Source organism: Somniosus microcephalus, chromosome 18 (assembly GCF_052327205.1).
Source record: "Somniosus microcephalus isolate GS21.2 chromosome 18, FLI_Smic_1.0, whole genome shotgun sequence".
In the NCBI taxonomy this organism is placed as follows: Eukaryota; Metazoa; Chordata; class Chondrichthyes; order Squaliformes; family Somniosidae; genus Somniosus; species Somniosus microcephalus.
Window position 1 is genome coordinate 28518815 of NC_141004.1, and position 17987 is coordinate 28536801.

The window sequence follows — 17987 nt, forward strand, 5'->3', positions numbered from 1 at the left end:
GGTGTGTGATTTGGAGGTGATGGTGTTCCCATGCGGCTGCTGCCGTTGTCCTTCTAGGTTTTGGAGGTTGTGGGTTTGGGAAGTGCTGTTGAAAAAACTTGAGAATGGAATCAAAAGATGTAGGGGGAACATTTTGCAAATCTGTTGTAACTATATGTAAATATCTGAATGTTGGAATTGATTTTTCCCATTTCGCATTGGCTCATTGATTTTTATTCTTGCTCTTAAAAAAAATAAATGGGAATTCCTTTCAGTGAGCCAATGAGCAGAGGAAGTTTAATGCTTTAATGCCATACATTTGTTCCTTTTATCATGGCTTAGTTTTGTGGTCACAAACACACATATAGGGCTGAGTTCCAGATTTCCATTACTATTTCTGTGGAAAAAGTGCTTCCTGATTTCATTCCTAAATGTCCTAGCTCTAACTTTACGATGGTGCGCCCATTGTTTAGATTCCTCCAGCACGGGAAATCATTTCTCTGTATCTCCGCAATCTAATCCCTAAATCACGTAAAATACCTCAATTCGATCATCCCTCAACCTTCTAAACTTAAGGAAATAGAGGCAACATTTATGCAACCTATCTTAATTTAATGCTTCAGGCCCTGGTATCATTTTGGTGAATCTTTCCAAGGCCAATATATCTTTACAGAGGTCCAGTGCCCAAAACTGAACACAGTACTCCAGTGAGGGTTGACCAGGGATCTGTAAAATTGAAGCATCGCATCCTCACTTTTGAATTCCAAACCCCTTGAACTAAAGGCCAACATTTCATGGACCTTTTATACCTGTGCACTAGTTTTTAGTGATTGAACTACTTGGACACATTAATCCCTTCGCTCCTCCACAGCTCCTCGCTTCTCACCATTAAGGAAATATTTGGAAACCTAACATTGGCATGGGAGGAAACAGTTATTCAATGTTTAGATTCAACATTGCATTTTAAAGGAACATAGTATGTGAAATGAAAAATGGCTATTCATCAAATCAATCCTGCTCCTTCTACAAGCCATATTGCTAATGGTAGTGTTGGAGAAGGAGCAGAGTTTTGGCGAGTGGTGGGAAGTTTAGGAGCTGGTAGTTTTAGTGGATTTTCAGCAGACAGGAAGTGGTAGTTTTGTGAAGTAGAGTCATAGGAGATCTAGGAGGTGGAGGTGACTTGTAAAGGAAAGGTGCATGGATGGAGGAATGAGGTAGAACAGGAGTATCAAGAATTTAGGCAGGAGAAGCAGGCTGGGGAAAAGGTGACTCAGAATAGGGCGATGTTGTGCGCTCTGCCGGTTGGTGCAAGGCACGAAGTGACGAAGAGAATGGGAGCAATGGAAGACCAAGTGGGGCAATGGAAGATCACGAGAGGCAATGAAGAGAATTGGGCCACTGGTTTCATAAATAAGGGATGGGCCTTGTTGGCTATTTAATTATTTTTGCCAGTTTCTCAGCAATGGGAAACTGATGGTGTATTTTCTTTTGGTCATCACCCTTTTTCTCCCCACACCCCAATCTGCTTCTCACCTATTTTCCACTGGTCCCACTACCCCTGCCTCCTTCTCTGGCCCTTACTGCGCAACCCTAATATCATCCCCTATGCACCTCCCCCCAACCCTTGGTAATATCTCATACTCACTCAATCTTTAAAGAAAATTAATACTTAAAAAAAAAAATTTCCTCTAATCTCCTCAAGTTCTACTAGCAAGTTATTGAGCCACATAAGAAGATATTAGGACAGGTGAGCAAAAGCTTGGTAAAAGAAGTAAATTTAGCAAGCGTCTTTATGGAGAAGAGTGATGGGGGAGATTTAGAGAGGGAATTTGAGAGCTTGGGGCCTATCATTCAAAATATGATAAACATTTGGAACAATTTAGTTCATCATGCAAGTATAAGAATATAGGCCTAGAAATTCAGTGGGCTGCGCCACCCGTTAGCGCCTTAAGAGGGCGCTAAGTGGGTCGGAAGCCACTGGCCACGCCTCCCACTAAATTCAGTAGGACGCTAATGGCGGCACTAGCCGTTAGCGCTGCGCTGCTACCGATGACGTCATCGGTGTGCGCAGCGCCCCGCTGATGCCCCGATCGCGATATTTAGATGCGCCCCTTGCTTTAACGCTGGACGCTATGTGCGACCGGTTCAGGGGGGCCTACCTGCGGCGGTGGAGGCGCTAATTAAAGGAGAGGTGTGGGGTGGCCATTTTTGTTGCTGGCCGCCTGCCAGCACTCTCCGCGCTGCCGTCCCTGGCCTCCTGAGCACCGCCGCCCCCCCCCCCCGCCCCGCAGAGTGCCGACTGCATTCCAAGAGCCCAGCATGATTCTCCTCTGTGCCGGGCTCTTTTGCCGGCACTCGCGATCCTCGGGGGCCCAGCTGGGCCCCAGATCGCACTGCACAAGGCCCCTCCCCTTTAAGATGCGCTGCGGCACGTTGCACAGCGATATTCAGTTGCAGCGCCCCCAAGAGGGATGCGGGGCGCCTCCAGTAGCGCCGCGCTTCCCTCTGGGGCGCTCCAACTGAATTTCCGGCGGGTGGCCACGACTGCTTCCGGGGCGCTACTTTGTGAATTTCTAGGCCATAGTGTTCTCTTCAATATTTTTGTTTCCTATTTTGTTTGACTCAAACCTAGCACAAAGGAAGATGGTTGTGGTGGTTGAAGGTCAATCATCACAGCCCCAGGACATCGCTGCAGGAGTTCCTCAGGGCAGTGTCCTAGGCCTAACCATCTTCGGCTGCTTCATCAATGACCTTCCCTCCAACATAAGGTCAGAAATGGGGATGTTCACTGATGACTGCAGAGTGTTCAGTGTCATTCACAACTCCTCAGATAATGAAGCAATTCATGCCCGCATGTAACAAGACCTGGATGAAATTCAGGCTTGGGCTGATAAGTGGCAGGTAACATTCGTGCCACAGAAGTGCCAGGCAATGACTATCTCCAACAAGTGATATAGTCTACATACTGCCCCTTGACATTCAATGGCATTACCATTGCCAAATCCCCCCACCATCAACATCCTGGGAGTCACCATTGACCAGAAACTTAACTGGACCAGCCACATAAATACTGTGGCAACAAGAGCAGGTCAGAGGCTAGGTATTCTGCGGCGAGTGTCTCACCTCCTGACTCCCCAAAACCTTTCTATCATCTACAAGTAGGGACTGTGATGGAATACTCTCCACTTGCTTGGATGAGTGCAGCTCCAACAACACTCAAGAAGCTCGACACCATCCAGGACAAAGCAGCCCGCTTGATTGGCACCACCTCTACCACCTTAAACATTCACTCCCTCCACCACCGGCATACCGTGTACCATCTACAAGATGCACTGCAGCAACTCGCCAAGGCTTCTTTGGCAGCACCTCCCAAACCCACGACCTCTTCCAACTAGAAGGACAAGGGCAGCAGACACATGGGAACACCACCACCTCCAAGTTCCCCTCCAAGTCACACCCCACCTGACTTAGAAGTATATCGCCGATCCTTCATCGTCGCTGGGTCAAAATCCTGGAACTCCCTACCTAACAGCACTGTGGGAGTACCTTCACCACACGGACTGCAGCGGTTCAAGAAGGCAGCTCACCACCACCTTCTCAATGGCAATTAGGGATGGGCAATAAATGCTGGCCTTGCCAGCGACGCCCACATCCCATAAAAATGAATTTTAAAAAATCATGCCCATATCAGGTTTACAATGACCAGAGCAGTACAAAGTTTCCTCTGCTCTGTCCCAAGGATGTATCTCTGATCTAACAGGAACAAGCTTGACACCTGTTCTGATGAGTCAAATCAGAGAATAAATAGAGCAGCAACCCCTTCACTCACTCATAGTGTGCATCATGACGTAAGAAAACTACTAGGCACTTGCTCTGAGTATTGAACAAGGCTTTAATCAACTGTTTTTCAACATGGAGATCTAGTTATGTCCTTCACTAGTTCCTGTTAAAGAATGTCCTGAGCAAGCTGGGCCCATGCTCGAGTATTTATACTCTCCCTGGACAGCGCCACCAGCAGGCCGCCCAATATTATTTCATAAGTCATTTCCACATGAATGACAAGTTTCATGTCATTCTTCCCGCCTGAAAGATTGGAAGTCCGGCGGCTTCCTTCTACCGAATTAATCGGACTAAGAGTAGACGCAGTCATTTGGATCTCCATTGGAGGCTGGAAGGCACATCTCCTCGGACCGTGTTTTGGTCCCTGGGTCGCTTGGTTCGTACCAGCGGGCTGGCAGAGTCCGTGTCGCCTTGATTGACCCGAGGGGGACTGGGGAGATCGTGGCTCTGGGTGCGGGCCCCCACAGGCGCAGAGCTGGCTTCATCCTGCTCAGTAGTCGGTGACTGACTGGCGTCCTGGCTTCGGGTGGCCATCCCCCAGGGAGCACTCTGTTCCCCGGGTTGATCCGGTGGAATAGCTGGCAGATCCCTTGACATCCCAGGTAGGGCGTCATCCTCAGAGGAGTGCAGGGTATCGGCATCATTAATACGGATCCCACTATCGATTGGGTCCTTGGGACCGGTTGGGCAGGGAGCCAGATCCCGAAGTGACACTGTGGATTCCCGGCCGTCCGGGTACTACGCGTACGTGGGATTGACATCTGTCAGTTCCACTTTGTCGACAAGGGGATCACTCTTAGAGGATCGGACGAATCTTCAGAGCAGCACGGGGCCAGGAGCTGCCAACCATGATGGGACATCCCATGAGTGGAGCGACGCTGGAACCCAAAGAATCGTTCATGAGGAGTAGCGTTGGTGGATGTAGAAAGAAGCGACCTGATGGAATGCAACGCGTCAGTGAGCATAGTTTCCCACTGCTGGTCTGATAGGTTGTGTGACCTCAGTGCAAGACGAACAGTGTTCCAAACGATGGCGTTGTATCTCTCAACCTGTCCATTTCCAATAGGATGATACGGTGTCATTTTACTTGTGGCGATTCCCCGTTGGGAAAGATAACTTTTGAGTTTGCTTGACATGAAGGAGGGACCCCGATCAGAGTGGATGAAATTGGCCGTACCGCAAAGGGAAAAGACCTGATCGAGGCATTTGATCACTGTGGAAGTAAGCATATTGGGACAGGGGAAAGCATGAATATTCGTCCACCATAGTAAGCAAGTAGGTGTTTCACGTTGAGGAAGGCAATGGCCCTTTAAAGTCAATGCTGAGTCGCTGCATAGGCTGTGTAGCGTGTATGAGCGAGCCATCCGACGGACGGAAGAATTGCGGTTTTAATTCTGCGCAAATTCTACAAGTGGAGCATATTCTTTTCATGTCTTCTGTAGAAAATGGGAGATTTTTAGATCGCACAAAGTGCAACATACGGGTAATGCCAGGATGGCCCAAGTCATTATGAAGATCCGTAAGAGTCGAAGTTGACATAGAAGAGCAGAATGCATGCGTGAGGGTATCTGGGGCCACATTCTCTTTGCTGGGTCGATAATGTATGGTGTAGCCAAAGGCGGCCAATTCCATCCTCCAGAGCTGTATTTTGTTATTCTTGACCTTAGTGCATTTCCGGTTATCCAGCATAAAGGCCACAGAGCGGTGATCAGTTATGAGCGTGAAATGGCGATGAGCGAGAAAATGACTCCATTTATGTAATGCTTCGATGATAGCCGTAGCCTCCTTCTCAACAGGAGGATAATGGAGCTCGCTACCCTGCAAAGTTCTGGACAGAAATGCAACGGGTCGACCACCTTGATTCAAGGTAGACGAGATCGCCACCTCCGATGCATCGCACTCGACCACGAAAGGGAGATTTTCATCGATGGAATGAAGCATGGCTTTTTCCAGTTGTTGCTTGAGAAGGTCGAAAGCTGAAATAGCCATCGCCTCCAATGGAAATGACTTCGCGTGAAGCAGGGGCTGGATCTTGTCGGAAAGGTCGGGTATCCACTTCGCATAATAGGCAAATATGCCGAGGGCCCGACGAAGAGAGCTGAGATTCGTAGGAGGAGGGAGCTCCTGAAGCGGATGACGTCACTCCGGATCCGGTTTGATGACACCAATGCCCACCCAGTAGCCAAGGATGTTGACTGATGGTACTGATTTCACAGATTTGGACTCATTTAAGGTTAAGTTGCGACAACAAAGAATGTCAAGAAATTTCTGGAGGTTGGCATCATGCTCCTTCTGGTCATGACCAGCAATGGTGATATTATCCAGATATGGAAAAGTGTCCGTTAAGTTCTCCTGTTTGACTAGGCTGTCCATTGCCCGTTGAAAGACAGCCACCCCATTGGTGACCCCAAATGGAAGGCGACAAAACTGGTAAAGCTGACCATTGGCCTCAAAGGCCGTATACTTTTTGTCAGAGCCCTTTAAAGGTACTTGATGGTATGCGCTCTTTAAGTCAAAAGTTGAAAATACCCTGTAGTTGGCAAGGTTATTGACCATGTCATCGCTGCGTGGTAGTGGGTAGGCATCCAGGTCGGTATACTGGTTAATAGTTTGCGAGTAATTGATGCAAAGACATTTCTAGTGTTGCTTCAGAAGATTTTTAACAACGACGACTTGAGCCCGCCAGGAAGATGAACATGGCTCAATGATACCGTCAGCTAGAAGGCGAGAGATTTCTGCCTCGATAAATGATAGATCATCTTGGCTGAAACGTTGTGATTTAGTGACTATGGGCTTACATCGGGGAGAAAGATTGGCAAACAAGGAGGGCTCATCAAGTGAAGCCGCCGAAAACGCACAAAACAGTACTTTGGAAATAGTAAGCTCCGGCTTTGACCCTCAACTCGAAAGTGAGTCTTTTTTGTTGTTTCTGGAAATCCTGTCCCAGGAGCACATCACTGCATAGGTTTTTGTGCACCCCAAGCCGGGTGGAAAAATAAGTGCGGCCATTGAGAATAAGGTCGTCAAGACAAAAGCTGGAAGAGTTGGTGGTCAATGTCGTCAGAGCCATTGCAATTTCCCTGTCCAAGGGGTAAATACGCAGTTTTAACTTACTGACAGCCCGCTCACTGATGAAGCTGTCAGAGCTACATGAGTCGATTAATGCACTCAAAATGTGTCCATTCACCGAAACCCTTGTGGCTGCATGGGACAGGCTTTGGGGAAAAACAGCTGTAACACTAAGAGTGGCTCTTGGGGGAGGAGCAGTTTTATAGATAGCAGCTGTAACACTAGTAGAGGCTCTTGACCGGCATACTTTAGAAAAGTGACCTTTCTTACTGCAATGAGTGCAGGTTGCATTGCGAGCAGGACAACATTTCCTATAATGGAATGCACCTCCACAGAAGATTTTTAGATTGCCAAAATGCCGCTAGGGTAGAGTCATCATCAGTGAGGGCTTCCGCCTGAGGCTTACCGGGGGAGTCACTAAAAGTGGTAGCAGAAGTCCGTGCATGTGGTATAAAATAGGCATCTGAATTTTTTTGAGCTAATCCAGAGAATATGCCTGGTTATAGGCAGCTTGTAACCCGAAGGTTTTATTCTCCAACAGACGCTGGCGTATGAGGGGAGAAACAATTCCATTAATAAAAGAGTCACGAATTAATTCCTCCTGGTACTGCTCAGCTGAGATAGCTTTAAGGTTACAATCTTTGCTGAGCCTGCGAAGCTCTTGAAGGAATTCGTCAAGTGATACCCTGGATTGTTGTCAAGTTGTGGCCAGTAGGTGCCGAGCAAAAATTTTGTTTGTGGCCTTAACATATAGTTGCTGTAGTGTTTGGATAGCAGAGTCATAGTCTACACAGTCTTCGATATAGTCAAACACATGAGGGGATACATAATTGGCAAGCATTCGTAACTTATTAGGAACATTCTTACCACATTTCTCGAGGAAGTTGCTGAAGGTATGATACCAGTGTTTCCATACCTTAGCAGCTGTAAGTGAATTTGGGTCCAGGTCAAGACGGGCGGTTCTGAGTAGTGTCTCCATAATGGATTGATTACTACGTCTGAGTTCCCTTCTACAATTTGAATCTTAGCTGTCTGTTCCCAAATCACTCAGAGCATGGAGCAGGTTGCAGTTGATTAAATTGATGTAAGAAAACTACTAGGCACTTGGTCTGTGTATTAAACAAGGCTTTAATCAACTGTTTTTCAACATGGAGATCTTCACTAGTTCCTGTTAAAGAATGTCCTGAGCAAGCTGGGTCCATGCCCGAGTATTTATACTCTCCCTGGACAGCACCACCAGCAGGCCACTCAGTATTATTTCATAAGTCATTTCCACATGAATGACAAGATTCATGTCACATCATATCTTTCCTTTGTATTTAAAATTGTCCAGTTGATTCCCATTTGGTAATTTGGATCACCCCTTTGCTTCTTTATATCATTATTCATTGTTTCCTCCATGTCCTCTGCTGTTACTGGCATGGTAGAGGATTCAGAGGTTACCGTATTGATAGCAAGAGGAAGGCTACCTCTGTAATCTCCTCCAGCCCCACAACCCTCCGAGATATCTGCGCTCCTCTAATTCTGACCTCTTGAGTATTCCCGATTTTAATTGCTCCACCATTGGTGGCTGCGCCTTCAGCTGCCAAGGCCCTTCGCTCTGGAATTCCCTCCCTAAATCTCTCCGCCTCTCTACCTCTCTTTCCTCCTTCAATACGCTCCTTAAAGCATACGGCCTAGAAATTCGGTGGGCTGTGCCACCAGTTAGCGCCTAAAGAGGGCACTCAGTGGCTTTAGTGCCACTGGCCACGCCTCCCGTGAAATTTAGCGGGGCGCTAATGGCGGCGTTAGCCTGTAGCGCTGCGCCGCCACTGATGACTTAATCGGTGTGCACAGCGCCCCGCTATCACCCCGAACGAGATATTGGGTCATGCCCCCCCCTGTAGCGCCGGTTGCAAATCGCGACCGGTTCAGGGGGGCCTGCCTGTGGCGGTAGTGGCGCAAATTAAGGGGGAGGTGTGGGGCGGCCATTTTTTTCGGTGCCCGCCTGCCAGCACGTCCTCGCGCCGCCCTCCCTGGCCTCTTGATCACCCCCGGGCAGTGCCGGCGGTGTCCCAAGAGCCCGGCACTTCTCCTCGGTGCCGGACTCTTTTGCTGGCACTCGCTATCGGAGATCGCGCTGGTGCAGGCCCCTCCTCCTTAAGAAGGGGAGGAAGGCCTGCAGTACCGCAGCGTGCCGTGCCACAGCGTGTGGCGCTGCGGTACGTTGCGATATTCAGTTTCAGCGCCCCAAGCGGGACGTGGAGCGCCTCGAGCAGCGGCCCGCTTCCGTTTGGGGCGCTGAAACTGAATATCGGGCTGGCGCTACCGGCTCCTTCTGGGGCAGGACTACCGGCGCCCAGGCGAGCTTGGCGCCCCAAACGCGGCACCACCAAATTTTTTGCCCTACGTCTTTCATCAGCCCTAATGTCTCCTTATATGGCTCGGTGTCAAATTTTGTTTGATAACGCTCATGTGAAACACCTTCGGACGTTTTACCAGGTTAAAGGCGCTATATAAATACAAGTTGTTGTTGTTTTTGTGCCTGAAGTGATTTGAAGGATTAATTTGCCATATGTTAGATGCATTTGACAACGTGAATTTATGTGTGTTTAACTTAGTCTTTTTTTGAAATCCTACAGCATCAAGTGGACGTGTACGGATAGTTCTTGGTAAGTAGGAGAGCTGGATAACGCAAGTTTTACTAACCGCATCAAAGTACATTTGATGTGGAAATTGCAATTTCACTTGCAACAAACCAAGTTCTCAGGATGGAAAATCCAATAGTGCTCCAAATCTTTTAGACAGAAGCTCAATTTATCAGAAAAAAAGAAAGGTGCACTTACAATTCAAGCATTATGTTCTCATCCAAGCCAACCTGCAGACAACTGGGACAGGTCTTCCACTAGCAGTAAAGTTCACCACTGCATTAAGCTTTTGTACAAATTAGATCCTTCCAAGCCACCACAAGGACATATGGCTAGTTTGTTGTCCACAGATGCACTGCACAAATGACAGTTTGTAAGGGGCAACACCTTTATCACTTTTTCTGTGGAAAAAAGACATTAGTTGGACAGGGCACAAAACCTTTATAGCATGACAGAGTTCCCAAAAGTACAGAGTGTTGTGAATGGCACTGTTGTGGAGTATTTTAAACTAACACTCGACACAAGGTTTTAGATCGTTATTCAAATAGTCTTTATTACACTGGTGGGGAGACTTCTCCGCTGTTACAAATTTTAAGCAATCTTTTATACACTCAATCATATAAGCTCAGTCCCATGCACGATCCCGTTACACAGTTTAATTGGCTTAAAGCCTGCGTGCACAGTTGCTGATTGGCTAATTCCCTAACTCGCGTCACATAACCGTTCGCCTATATTTCTATTCTAGCTCATGTCACATGATCTTTATGATCTCACCTGTTGTTATAGTTTAGTCAAACCACATGTCTGCATTTCTGTCTCTAGGATCCATAGTTTGTGGTTAATCATAGGTGGTGCTTCTGAGCTAGTTTCATCTAATCTTGAAAAACATCAAGACCTTGTGGTCAGCATGTCTGAGCTGTCTCCGCCATTGCTGCTTAGTGTGCAAGCTGCATTGTTAACCCCTTAATTCCTGAAGGATGCCCCACTTCAGCACCCATGTTGCTTTTTGGGTTAATCAATCAACTGCATGACTTGCATGAATGGAAAGAGTTCCAATTTCATTAATGTGCATGTGATGTTGGATCAAAGAAACAGCATTTTTCAAAATCAGCACCTGATATCCTGGAAGCAGCTATTATGCCTTCATTATGCCCTTGTCCACCACACCCAGATTATTTGAAGGCACAGGAAGACTAGATGAATAACTGCTTGTAGACCAGGACTATCCTCTTTAGGATAACAAAATACTGCGGATGCTGGAAATCCAAAATAACAACCGAAGATGCTGGAAAAACTCAGCAGGCCAGGCAACATCCGTGGAGAGAGAAATAGAGTTAATGTTTCAGGTTGATGACCCTTCATCAGAACTGAGAAAAAAGGCAGGAAATGAAACAAATTAAAAGGCCAGTTTGGGGGCTGGGAAATGGGGGAGGGGATGAAAGAACAAAAGGGAAGTGAAGAGACATTAAGAGGTATTCAAGATGAGATGAGATAGTAATGGGACAAGTAAAGAGACAAAAGATGGCTCTAGATGAAGTATGAAATGCGCTGGCAGAATGAGAGACAGCTGCCATGTGGGAGAGAAAAAAAAAGGAAAAGGCACAAACCAAAGGTATGGATAAAAAATATATAAAAATGTAATGTAATAGGGGCCGAGGTTATGATCTGAAATTGTTGAACTCGATATTGAGTCCGGAAGGCTGTAAAGTGCCTAATCGGAAGATGAGGTGCTGTTCCTCGAGCTTACACTGAGCTTCCGTGGAACAATGCAAGAGCCCGAGAACGGTGAGGTCTGAGTGGGAATGGGGCGGTGAATTAAAATGACAGGCAACCGGAAGCTCGGGGTCACCCTTACGGACTGAACGGAGGTGTTCCGCAAAGCGGTCACCCAATCTGCGTTTGGTCTCCCCAATGTAGAGGAGACCACATCGTGAGCAGCGATCCTCTTTAGCACTGACTGATGACCCAGAACAGCAGCGGAAGGGAAATACAACAAAACAGAGTTACTCTTGAGTACACCATTGGTATGCAAAGATTACATTGGCTAGATTGATCGGGCTGAAGTAAGTCCTGCTATATAGCCCAGAAAAAGTCTTCTAATAATCATCTTCTGGTGCTTATACAAAGAGGAGTATCCAATCAGCAGGATGGAGAGAAGGCCAGACAGAACCGTTGCCAGAAGATGAAGCAGAAGCTCGGAAGAATAGTGTTCTAGACACTAATAGAAAACTGTTTTAATTAAGTCCTTAATGTGACCCCTGCACAAGCAGTTCTGCCCAGTTTGTTGACATACAGTAACCCAATAAATACTATTCAATCCATTTTTATCTATTCTAAAGTACCATGCTTGCCAATACTTTCATCTGCTTCTAGCTTACTATGACCCTCCTCAAAACAACTTTCTGCACAAGGTTAAAATAAAGTGCATCAAATTTATTTCCCCGTACATTTTACCCTTCTATTCTTTTAGTTATGGCTTTTCCCTTGTATGGTATATAGCTGTGCCTTGAGTTTCATGTGTGCATTTTCCCCTCGGCCATTGCACAATGTTCTCTGGATTCTTACCAGACTGGCACATGAATATACATAGAAATAAAAGAGAGATAAAGCAAGGAACTATTTTCTTAAACAAATTTACAAGAGCTATGTCTATTGCCTTTAAACATTTTGGTTGCAATCTTCAGTTTCAGCCGGGACAGAAAACAAGTACCAGTTGCAGTCAATCGAGAGGAAAATTGGATGGGGTGTATAATGGGTGGCCAGTCTGCTACCACTCCCACTGAAACTGAAAATTAGTCCCTTTGTTTTATAATACGAAGAGAACTTTCACATTTACTGTCCTTGTACTTGCCAAGAAAAAAGGCTGTCCATTGGCTCATTGTGTTGGAAGGGGAGGAGTTTCCCCACTTCATACTCCAGTCAACTTTTTCACTAACATTAATGAACAGAGGAAAATATAACCCATGATTGCTTAATTTTATAATCTAAATATGTTCAGTAACATAAAACATAATCTATAAGGATGTGAAAACTGTACATTTTTCATGTTTGTCATTCAGATTTTATATATTTGGTCATGTTTATTTTACTAAATCCAGCTGTTTGAATGAAGGTGGTTTACTACAGGAAACTAAAATCTATAAAGGGAGTTCAAGACAGCAGCACTTAGAAGTTTAAATGCTTCCAATTCAGGAAAATGTCATCGTTTATAATGTCATTTTCTGTAAAAATTAGGTTGTTGTGCCTGAGGAATCTGTACCTTTTACACATCCACTGATTTTTTTTTCTGTTTTAACCATTGTGTATCTTATGCATGTATTTTTTTAAGGAATTATCTCGGGTATTGTTGCTGGCCTTGCCCTCATTTTTTTTGGCGTGTGCTGTTATCTAAAACAGTTATCTAATAAAGGGTAAGACATTTCTATATTCCCCTGAATTTGTTGCATTTTCAAGAAAGCCATAAATATACTCTGCTTTATGAATTTTAGACTTTGTTCCACCCCACAACACCCCAACACCCTCTTCCCCCCCCCACCTGCCACACCCCCTCCCCAACCCACAACTCCCCCCAACCACCCCCCCCCCTTGCCAGTAATGTTACCTTGAGGAATGTGAAGCATTTAAATTAATCTAACCTAGTTGCTTAAACTAAGTGGTGTATTTTGCTTTGTGCATGGGTTTTTGTGGTCTTTTAGCATGGTATTTTGTTAAAATATTATCAGATATTTATATTCTACTGCTGTCATTAAATTTTAATCCACGCTTATTACATGTTTCCTTTGTAGGCAATTTTATCTCACCAGCAATATTCCCATGTTCCCTCAAAATGTGCAAGTCCAAATACTGTCTCATTCTGATGAATCCTCCATTACCCCAGTATGATCTTTAATTGAAGACTTTAAAATTAAAATAAATAAAGGTAAACCTTTATGTAATTCTGGTTTGCAAATTGTTTAATGTTTTCAGTGGTCTTGTGGTACAGTGTTAATTATTTAAATATGAGCATGTATGGGAATGTTCAAATCGTATTGGTCTGTTTCTCTCTAACTCTCCGTTTCTATATTGACATAAATAACTTATCAGCTAATTTCAGGCATAAGAAAGATCTCTTAGGATTTTCATTATTTACAATTAGCTATCTGTCACTATTTACAATCTACATATCATGACAACAAAGGACAGTATGTATGTAGATCCTTGCTGAGCAGGGTAATTAGTTTTTTTTTATTGATTTTATTATTTTCTTCAATTTTCTGACATGTTTTCTCCACTTACTCCTCCCTTCCTGAAGGCAAAGTCCAATCATTTTCTGATACCTCGGCCTTATGGGCATCCATGTGCAAACCTAAATAATGCTATTTGATAGTTGGAGCCCATCACAGCCAAGCCTTATCTGGGATTTACACATCTACCCATTCAGTAGCAATCAGGTTGATGATTGGGTGTATTAATTCACATCTTCCCACAATTTGAGGAGGCCGAGGTCATTGTCACATCCTTGCTGCCATTGCAACCGAGACTGGCAACTCAGCATAGACAAGTGATTGAACATATAACTTTCCTGAGCTATGTGCATCACACAGTGCAGTTACCCATGGAGCCATCCAGGGAAAAATAGGAGGGGGGTGGTGGGGGGCGATGTATACCATCCCAGCTTCAACTCATGATTACATTTTCGAGGAAGGAAACACTAAATTGTTAAATGCACACAGTTGCCACTAATCAGGCACAGCTACAGACTAAATTTCCTCAGGCCAAGATCCTGACAATTACACTAAAATACCTCGAGCAATGCCCTCCAGTGCTGATTCCACAAGAGTATGCAAATTCAGTAGGAAGGTACCTCATTTACATGGGGCCAGTGCGCCGCTGCAGCATTATGGGTGGATTTCAGGTGCCTGCCAACCCCACGCTGCCAGAAACTCCAACGCCAGTTGGCATCTGGGGGCCGGTGCCCGATTGCCATTCCCCCTCCCCTCGGAGAAACATTGTATATCCCTTCAGCCTTATTACCAAGTAGGCCGATACAATTAAAAAAAATAACTGACCTTGATCTCCAGGCTGCTTCCCAAGCCTCGGCCCGCCCCCATTTGGGCCCACTTTCACCCTTTGGGCCTCTTTATATTTTTGGGCGGATGAAAGCTCCACCCCCCAATCAAGGCCACTGGAAACTCCTGTTGATTTGGCCCCATAATTTTTAAAGTTTTGTACTTTATATATTTGAAACCACACCACTGGGAAAGTGGATATAGGGTAAGGATGGAGGCAGGAGATTTTGCAGAGTTCAAAAAAGGCAGTCTTCATATCAGATGTTACATGTTTAAATCTAACTAAGGGTAAAATAGGAAACTGAGGTAGCGTACCATGGGCTCAATCTGAGCAAGTGGCTGGAAACTGAGATGGAGACTGGGGACCAGAGTTTTTGGCAGAAGCCAAACAGGATGGCTTTGCTCTTCCCAATATCAAGTTGAAGAAAGTTCTGGTGTTACTGTTGGTTTTATCATTTTAAAAGTCAATTTAATACTGGTCACCAAAAAATGAATTTGCCTAAAATATTTCAGCTCTTGCTAACTATTCCAATACTACTGCAGATGGCACTGTCTTGCTATCTTCCATGTGTGTAAGTCCAATTAATTTTAAGACCTTTTCTATTTTTCTCCCAACAGGTCAAAAGTCTGGCTCTTTATCCGAGATGTTACTTTCTAGCAGTCTCCTCTGCAAAGCAATTCAAAGGAAGCATTTTCAATCTGTTTCTTGCAAAGCAAATTTGATGCCGTTCTCAGCAATTTAGTTCAGATGGAATTAGAGTTTACTTTTTAGATTTTTCCATACCTTCAATATATGTCTAACAACTGTATTTTAATGAGAATTCAGAATTGATGTAGTTTTAATATTGGAAACCAGTGGAGTAGATGCTACTGTGCAAAAATGTCCACTAGAGGGAAATGAATTTGAACACTTGAGAGTTTATTTTTTTACAAAAACAATTATGATTGTGAATATTAGGTGCAGTGCTAAATTTATTTTAATATATCTGCACCACATTGGTCACAGTATTGTTTACAAAAATGTAAAGAGGCCCAAACTTGAGCTGGTTGGTTTCCTGTGGAGAAATATATATTTTTAATGACTTACTGCTAACTGCCTTATAATGCAACAAATATGAAGTTTGGCTGGAACAAACTGGTATTGTTTGTTATTCAAGTTTGCATTTAATATGGTTTTTGTATAGCTTAACTGAAAAATTGCTTACCAAGCATAAGAAGTTTAAATGAATGTAAAGAAAAGGTATATTCTTTAGGTCTTATTCTTGAATCTCAACAATTGATTTTTTTAAATGAATTTACCGCCTGTCTCCTGATGGGGGACCGCTATCTTTGCCACATTTGAGCTCAGGGGTAAAACAGCATCTCAGTACTTGACATTAACTTATAGCATCTTACTACTGCACAAGGACCTTTTAAATTCGATATCTAGATATGGATATATTTTCAGAAATCTATCTTGATAAAGTAAATGTAGGGTCTTTTATATGTCATACCTCTTTTAAAAATAATAACTGTTGTAAAAATGGTTTGACTTACCTAACTTTGCATCAGTTTTGTGTTCTTCAAACATGTTTATTTTCTTAATGTTTCCCTTTTACTTTAATGTTTTATTTTTGCATATTTTTTAATCACGGTTCGGGTTTTGAGTATCAGCTTTGAATGGTATATTGTTGTGTCAGAAATCTGAAGATGATCCATCATTTAAATGTCTTCTTCTGTATGAAATGTTTTCTAACAGTAAATATGATGGAAGCATTTACATATCCTGCATACTTTACTGGCTCATTCCACAAAAAAATTAGAGGCCATATCATGTTTCCACTATCAAAGTTAGATTACAAAATTCATCAAAACTAATAACAACATGCTCAATAAATGACATGCTGCCATTTTAAAGCCATATCTTCACTGTACTTTGAGTAGGATAGAGTATAATACGATAGGAAAAATAGCTCAACAATACAGAAGTCAGTATTAATATCTTTGTACTCTGAGAATGTATTCTGTGATCGAGGCTTATTAGATTGTTGGGATTCTGCAGGGAAATGCCAAGTAATCAGGTTAATGCAATTTCTATTGCCTCAACATCCTTCCCATACTATGAAACCCCAAACTGCACACAATACTCTAGTTGTGGCCTTAATAAGGTTTTAATGTAGATTTACCATTACATCTCAACTTTTATATTCTATACCTCTTGCAATAAAACTCAATATTCTGTTAGTGTTTTTATTCTGGTCTTACCCATTTGAGATGGTGCTTTTACTGTCTTGTGAACTTGAATCCCCAAATCACCCTGCTCTTCCATATCACCCAGCCTTCCGCCATTCAAGGCGTAAGATAATCCTGAAAATGTTTATAGTGTGTGTCCTAAGTTTTTGATTCAATTTTCATATTTTATGCTTCAATCCTAAAGTCGTAAAGAAAGAGCATGTAGCTTCCTGCTGTTCAAGATATAATTTTAAGTTGATCTTTTGAGCCTGATGAAAATTTGAATATATTTAATTAGTAACACATCAGATTAGCAGGTTAACTTTCTTCTGTCACATTTTATTTTCATGCCGTTTCAACCTGGCTTGCTATTATATTAATAGGATCCAAATAACTAGCCGAATCATCCGGGCTGTGTACATCTTGGATTTTTGTGTTTGTGCTTAAATAATATGGAAATAAAACATGTGTGATTGATCCAGTTTTTGCAATTTTATTCAGCAACTCTCTGCACAAAGAAATTTCTGCTAATCTCTCAGTAAAAATGTTAAATTCATGACCCCTCATCACTACTCCCCAACAGAAATAGCCCTTCTGTATTCATCTTAACAAAACTCTTCAGAATGTTTACAAACCTCAATTGAATCCCTTCTTAGTTTTCTATGTTCCAAATGCATAAATGCCATTCCTAAGAAGAAACGCATTGTCCCAGATTTTGCTGGAGTGGGGCATCCCGTTAGTTACAATTTTTCCCTTGTCCTTCAGCTTAAATATTTTGCTCTGCAAGTTGCTGGAAGTGCGAGCTGATAAGTGTGGTGAGGGCAATGGGGCATCTGGAATCTTGGTGAATGACAGAACCAACAGTCTATCTTAACCAATGAGATTTATTAACTGAGCGACTTCTCAGCCTTGGTAATTTCAACCTCCATCTCAACTCATCACGCCTCCTCTCCTTTGAGTTCACTGCCTTTCTGTCCTCCCTTAATCTCTTCCTCCATGTAAATTCGCCTGTACATAATCACGGTCACCCCCTCGACCTTGCCATCTCACATGGCCTTTCTACACACATTGGGCTGGATTTTGATACTGGAGGCGTGTAGGAGGTGGGACTACAACTTTCGGGGTTGTAGTCCCGCCTCCATCGAGTTGTGGCCAAGCCACGCGATTTTCACTTGATTGACCTTGTTGAGCCCGCCCAGCGGGCTCAGCAGGC

The 17987-nt window shown here is 43.9% G+C and overlaps 1 protein-coding gene across 1 annotated transcript in view; it reads left to right on the forward strand.

Annotated features, from left to right (window-relative positions):
- LOC147105178 (complement receptor type 1-like) overlaps positions 1 to 17987 on the forward strand; it is a 358655-nt gene that overhangs the window by 272277 nt on the left and 68391 nt on the right. The window contains exons 57-59 of the mRNA XM_086011790.1: positions 9510 to 9539; positions 12844 to 12925; positions 13301 to 13394. Of these exons, the coding sequence (XP_085867916.1) occupies positions 9510 to 9539; positions 12844 to 12925; positions 13301 to 13394 (206 nt within the window). The remainder of the gene's footprint in view (positions 1 to 9509; positions 9540 to 12843; positions 12926 to 13300; positions 13395 to 17987) is intronic.